At 46.1% G+C, this 6,429-nt stretch overlaps 2 protein-coding genes across 6 annotated transcripts in view; one reads left to right on the top strand and one right to left on the bottom strand.

Annotated features, from left to right (window-relative positions):
• The window catches only part of Fkbp15 (FK506 binding protein 15), a 69,509-nt gene extending 64,932 nt beyond the window's left edge, over positions 1 to 4,577 (bottom strand). For all 4 annotated transcript variants that reach the window (XM_005352634.3, XM_026782095.1, XM_013348231.2 and 1 more), the window contains exon 1: positions 4,462 to 4,577. In XM_005352634.3, the coding sequence (XP_005352691.1) occupies positions 4,462 to 4,514 (53 nt within the window). In that variant the 5' untranslated portion in view covers positions 4,515 to 4,577. The remainder of the gene's footprint in view (positions 1 to 4,461) is intronic.
• Positions 4,578 to 4,654: 77 nt separating this feature from the next.
• The window catches only part of Slc31a1 (solute carrier family 31 member 1), a 26,745-nt gene continuing 24,970 nt past the window's right edge, over positions 4,655 to 6,429 (top strand). Inside the window, exon 1 of one of the 2 annotated variants that reach the window (XM_013348229.2) lies at positions 4,655 to 4,690. The gene's annotated coding sequence lies outside the window, so the exon portion shown is untranslated. Of the gene's footprint in view, positions 4,691 to 4,788; positions 4,932 to 6,429 lie in introns of those variants that run through there. The other variant, XM_005352632.1, reaches the window with a different exon arrangement.

The following is a 6,429-nucleotide window of genomic DNA, read 5'->3' as shown; positions in this document are numbered from 1 at the left end:
CCAGGCTGGTCTCGAACTCACAGAGATCCACCTGCCTCTGCCTCCCGAGTGCTGGGATTAAAGGCGTGCGCCACCATCGCCCGGCTAAATCTAGCTTTTTTTAAAGTATAATTCATGGGCTCAAGAGATGGCTCAGCAGTTAAGAGCACTAGCTATTCTTCCAGAGGTCCCAGGAACCACATGATGGCTCACAACCATCTGTAACAAGATCTGGCACCCTCTTCTGGCCTGTAAGCAGAACACTATATACATAATAAATAAGTAAATCTTAAAAAAAAAAAGTATAATTCATATGTGTGCACAAATACATATTAGTATTTCACAAAATACATTCAATATGGTTTGGACCTATTATTCTTTTCTTAAAGAATCTAGAATGCTTCCTTTAGTGTCCTGCAAATGGGGCCACAAACTAAACGTTTTAAAGACAAAGAGGTTTAAATTACAATGCAAATGTAATACTTGAGAGTAATGCTGATTTAAGTATGATATCAACAAATGCTAAAAGAACATAGGAGAAAATGAGAATTTTTCTTTTAGCCAGGGTGACTTAAAGACTTCCTGTCCTTCCTTCCTTCCTTCCTTCCTTCCTTCCTTCCTTTCTTTCTTTCTTTCTTTCTCTTTTTGAACAGGAGAAATGCTTTTATTGGAAGAGCAGTATGGACATGAGAGGAAAGGATGACAGAAAGCAAGGGAGGGGGACTCTCTTTTTAAAGACTGTTTGACTATGAGATCTGTAGATCAAGCTGGACTTGAACTCACAGAAATCTATCTTCCTCTGCTTCTGAGGGCTGGGGATTAAAGACGTGCCACTATGCCTGGCTGAGATTCCATAAAGGAGTAAAATTCTGGAATAGTGAAAAACTGTAATGATCTGTCCTGTCCCTTTAAGAGACAAGCCACGCCCACTCCCCCATCTGCTGAGGCAAGATGATCTTCAGCTTCCAGCCTGAATCCTTTCCTCCTTTCCTTTTTCATCTCCCTCTCGAATTCTGCCTTTCCCCACTTCTGTCTCTCCCTTCTCTCCCTCTCTCTGCTTCTCTGCTCTTCTTCTCCCCCTTCCCTTCCATAACCCACTAAATAAATATCCAACCTCATTCTGCATAGAGTACCTATCCATGTCTCTGTCTCTTGCTGGCTGCGTGTCTCCCTGCCTAGGACCAGCCACCTTCGGAGACCTGTAGTGCAGTCTCATGGTGTGCCCATCCGTCTGTCTCTCCTCATGGCCTGCTGCTGCTGCTCGGGGACCTGCAGCATTTTTGCTGCTGCAGCCGCTGGGGATCCTGCAGTATTTTACTTTTACCATTATAAAAACTCTCAAATCTTATATCATTTTAAATTTTTTAAAACTTATTATTACTTTGTATGTACAATGTGTATGTGTTTGCCTGTGTAGGGAGTGTATGTTCATGCAGGAGCAGAGGGCAATTCAACTTTGTGCAATTGGTTCTCATCTTCTATCTTTGTGTGGTTCCTAGGGATTGAATTTAGGTTGTCAAGGCTTTATCCATGATAGGTATTATTGCTTGCACACAAATAATTGACATTAAAGGAAGGGACAGGTGGGATGCAGCTCAAAATACTCACTCGAGTATTTGAGCCCAGGAATTTAAAATTTTACAGCGTAATATAGTGAGATGCTATCTCAAAACAAGGCCTTGTGGGAGCTGGAAAAATGGTTCAGATGTTAAGAGCACTTGCAGAAGACTTGGGTTCAGCTTCCAGCACCGGGATGGTGGTTCACAACCATCTGCAAGCCCAGCTCCAGAGAACCTGACACCCTGTACATATACTCGTACACACTAACATTAAGTAAATAAATCTAAAGTTTTCAAAGCCTTTTGATTTTATGTTTATCATTGCTGGATTGATTTTTTTCTACTGCTTAAAGGGTAGGAATTATGCCTTATTCCTCTCCGTATTAGCTGAAGTCAAATATGATATACTTAGCAGACATTTGCCTATTTCTTCATTTCAGAGTCATAAACGTGGGAAAAGGGCTAAGACCAAAGGAGAAGCAGTCTTTTGATTACTGCTTTTAGGTTAACCATTGATTTTAAGGTTGGGGAACTTGTCCAGGCTAGATTAGTCTGGTTAATCAGCACACGGGACACAGAAGCAGGTGGATTTAGCAGAAGATGGAGGCTAGTCTGGCATAAATTGTGAGTATCAAGCCAACCAGAGATGCACAGTAAAATTATGTCTTAAAAACAAACAAGTAAGGAGGGCCAGGCAGTGGTGGCACATGCCTTTAGTTCCAGGAGGCAGAGGCGGGCGGATCTCTGTCAGTCACATAACCAACCATCCTAGACATTAGTACTCGTGCTTTGATTACTTTTCAATATCCTAAGGAGGATCAAGAAAGTTGTGAAGTTAAGTCACACTGCGGGCAGCATTTTAAAAGTAAACTGCACTGCAAAAGAGGAACTGAAAGGCAGTGTCAGCGTTCACTGTCAGCTGCTCCACTTCCTTAACAAAGCCAAATCAGAGACTGCTCACGAAACTTTCTGTAGTCTTGTTTCTTCATTTAATGTGGGGGGGGGGGGCTGTTTTGTCTGCATGTGTGTCCTGTGCACCATGTTCACGCCTGGTGCTCAACAAGGCCAGAAGACAGTGTTGGATTCCCAGGACTGGAGTGAGATGGCTGTGAGCCACCATGTGGGTAGTGGAATCAAACCCAGGTCCTCTAGAAGAGAAGAAGCCAGTGCACTTAACCACTGCACCATCTTCCCAGCTCACTTTTCCTGTCCTTAAGCTTAAATTTGATTCTGGTTTCCTAACTACTACTGGGGACAAAACTCAATCTATCTTTTTTTGTTGAGTCCCTCATCATCCTAGGACCCTCAGTCATATCTGTAATGAATCTCGAGTCCTTCATGAAGCCTGCTCAGGGAAGCAGACCTGCTCAAGGAAGCAGACTAGCTGATCCCAGAAAAACTGTTCTTGGGTCAGGAATCAGGAGAAGAGCACATGACTGTCATATGCCTAGTCAGCAGCAGATTCTTTGATGCATGGAAGTTGAGAGCCTTAAAATTCCTTTATAGACTTTCCTCAAATATTCTCACATAGTGAAAACTATGAAATTAAAATATGCCTTAAAGCTAGGTGTGACACCACATGCTTTTAATCCCAGCATTCAGGAGGCAGACAGGCAGATCCTTGTGAGTTCAAGGCCAGCTTGGTCTACAGAAAGAATTCCAGGGCAGCCAGGGCTTCACAGTGAAACCGTCTCAAATAAATAAACAAACCTTAAAGATATTCAAAAGGCCCCATATACAGACACACACAAAACAGGTTTTGGCTGAAAATCAGGTCAACAGCAGCAGAGGTTGTAAATGTTTGGGGAGAAATATGAAAGAATGGAATCATTTTTCTAGTCAAAATGGTAACTTCAGGGTCACTGAGAGAACCTGTCTCAAAAAAATAAGGTGGAAGGCTACAGAGATCACCTGATAGTGAAGAGTCCTCTACAAACATGTTCACATAACGTGACGTGTACACATGTGTGTGTGCATGCATGCATGTGTGTACATATAAGTAAAACCAAAAGAGAGCTAGTCATTTTACGGTCATTTCTGTATTTAATTCCAGTATAGCAGATCAATCACTATTGTGACCGCTCAGCATCTGATAGGATGATGGGCATGTTCATGCGTCTGTCTTTTCTTGAGTAGGTTCATCTCTATGCAGAAAACGTGTACAGTACATGTTCAAAGAGGGGCTCTGCAAAGATGTGAGCTTTGCAGTTACCAAGGCTGAAGGGAGTCGAGAGGTCCACTAAGACAATGGAAGGATGAACAACACTAAGTTAATTGTTAAAGGCGGGGAACCTCCCTTTTAAAACGTCTGTCCTGAGACAGCACACGAAACTGGATGCAGTCTCTCCCGCTGGCTTTAAGCCTTGGGGCTTACAAAACGTGATTTCGCAGGCACTTCCTGAGCAATCAGCGTCGTCCGGGAGTAAAAGTTTCGAGTGCCAGAGTGAAATGGGCAACACAAGCAGTTCTGTCAGGACTTAGATTTCAGTGGCTTCCACGTGCAAAGACTCGTGGGAAGAAGGAGATAAAGCAGTCTATTCTGCCTGGGGCTGTGAAGGCACAGAACCACCGAAAAGGTAACGTCCGCGGTAGGCTTTGGAGGAAGCTGACCCTCCAGCTCCTGGTTCAAAGTGTCACCACCTGGTTCACCGGAAAGAGAAAGTTTCTTGAGTTTACAACTCATATTTATAGGAGCTGAGTCCTATAAAAAGCCCCGAGGCAGGCAGTCTTCTCCGCAATCATCTCCATTTCACTGGAGATACTGTGATTCATAAAGCAAAAGGGTGTCAAGAGAGATGCCAAGTCCTGAACCAAATCTGACACCAGAGTGCGGCCAGGGTCTGGACCCGGAAGAGACGGACCCCTGCAGCCACCCACCGGTCTCTTGGCCCTGCGCTCCGGCCCCGACTTCTCAACCACTCACCCGCCGCTTGGCGAGAGGAAGTCGGTGTCATCCTCGTCCCCAGCCCCGAACATCACGTCGGCTTTTGCTCGAGTGAAGGGAGGAAGCCGGATGTTCCCAGGGCCTGTCACAACCGATGTCGTAAATTGCCGCAGCGGCGAGCTGCTTTCCGGCAGGAAAACTCTCTCGTAGTAGCGGGGCCCAGAGGAGACCCGGCGGTGGAGAAGGTGGAGCAAAGGCAAATGAGACGGTGAGCGCCTGGTGACGCGAGGCCTCGCCAGCCCCCCGAGAAGGTGGAGCTCCTGGGCTCGGAGGGAGGATTGGTCAGATAGCCCAGGGGGCGGGTTCAGGGCGGGAATCGGTGGCCTCTGCTGCGGTCGTGGGACACGTCGAGCCGAGCAGTAGTGGCGGGGGCTTGAGAGAAGTCCAGACCGGGTGAGGGGATCCAGTTCCGAGAGGAAGGCACGGGCGGCGGAGCTCGTCCTAGAAAGGTAAGGCCTTCTCTCCTCCCTTTCCCAGTCCCAGAGTGTTCGCCGTCCTTTTCCCTCCCGACCCAGGACTCCCCCGCCGCTCCTCTTGGCAGTGTGGACCGAGAAAGAGCCCGTGACTACAAGTCCGGGGATCTGAGCGGTGCGGTGGCCCGGCCCCTACAGCGTTCTGCTGTTATGCCCTTAGGCAGGATGCTCTGGACCTCAGTTTCTCCATTTACGCAAAGGACCGTGTGTCCACTGCTTCCATGTGCGGCTTGCCAAGGTTTTAAATCTCAGCGATCATCGAGTCCTATCCGGGTCTCTTCGTAATCAACGAATTTGCAAGCAAGAAAACTAACCGCTTGGGTGACTAGTCCGAGGTCACGCAGAGTAAAGCGAAAACCTGATCCTTTGTATCAGGGTTTAGAGAGCTGACGAGTGAAGGACAGCCCTGGCCCTTAACTTGACTGTGTGGCATACGTCTTGGAGAAGGACCTCGATTCTAAAATCCAGATAGGAGAGGTTCAGAAGAGCTGAGACATTCGGGAGGGTGGATGATGGGACTTTGAAAGTAGAAAATCATCAGCTCACACTTGCTGGGCTGAGTTTTGCTGCCAAGGTTTTAAGTCAGTGTTACTTGTTGCTGACGTCTCCGCCTCTAGTCTTCACCGTGTGTGTGTGTGTGTGTGTGTGTGTGTGTGTGCGCGCGCGGGCGCGCACGCGCGGGTTCTGTGTTCTGTATTTCTTTGGTGAACCCGATATCATTTGTGAACAATCATGAACCAGACCTGGTGAGCCACGCTGTGGATACGCGATAGTGTGTCCCATTGTAATGTCCATTTCCACAATGTCATCTTCTCAGTCAGGTTGTTCCTCTAAGTATCCCTTACCGGAATGCTTTAGTGTTAGGATGATGTTGAAGGGATGGGTAGCTCCCTCCCAGAGAACTTTGTACCTCCTGGCACTTCTCTCTTTATTATAGTTTTTGAACTACTAAGTTGTAAGTCTTCTTGACCACAGTGGATTCTCATTTAATTTTTTTATTAGATTAATTAACAGAATTTATCCTTGTTCCCTGGTTCCTTAATTTATTCATACCCCCCCCCCGACCCAAAGAGCCAGCAATGGCTCCTGTCTTTTTATAGGTAGCTTCCAGAAAGATAAAAATGCTGTACTGGCTGTGAACTGTCTGGGTTGCTTGGTCTCTTTTGTTCATTGAAGATGACTGTACTATTGTCTAAAACTCTTGGGGAGGAGGGGGAAGGGGGATAAAATAACTAGAAATATTATACATTACTTACAATTTTTGTAAGTAAATTATTCTTGTTTATCTTCAGATAAGGCTGTTGGTCTGCTCCTGTGTTTATTTTACAGATTAAGACGGTTCAAGCAGTGAAGTCTGACTGTTAGAGCAATGATAATTGAAATATGCAGTAGGCCTAGAGCAATAGCTCTGTTTAAATTGTGAACTTGAGTGGGTGTTTGTGTGTGTGTGTGTGTGTGTGTGTGTGTGTGTGTG

Source organism: Microtus ochrogaster, chromosome 10, assembly GCF_000317375.1.
Source record: "Microtus ochrogaster isolate Prairie Vole_2 chromosome 10, MicOch1.0, whole genome shotgun sequence".
Taxonomy (NCBI): domain Eukaryota; kingdom Metazoa; phylum Chordata; class Mammalia; order Rodentia; family Cricetidae; genus Microtus; species Microtus ochrogaster.
This window is presented reverse-complemented; position numbering and strand designations above follow the sequence as displayed.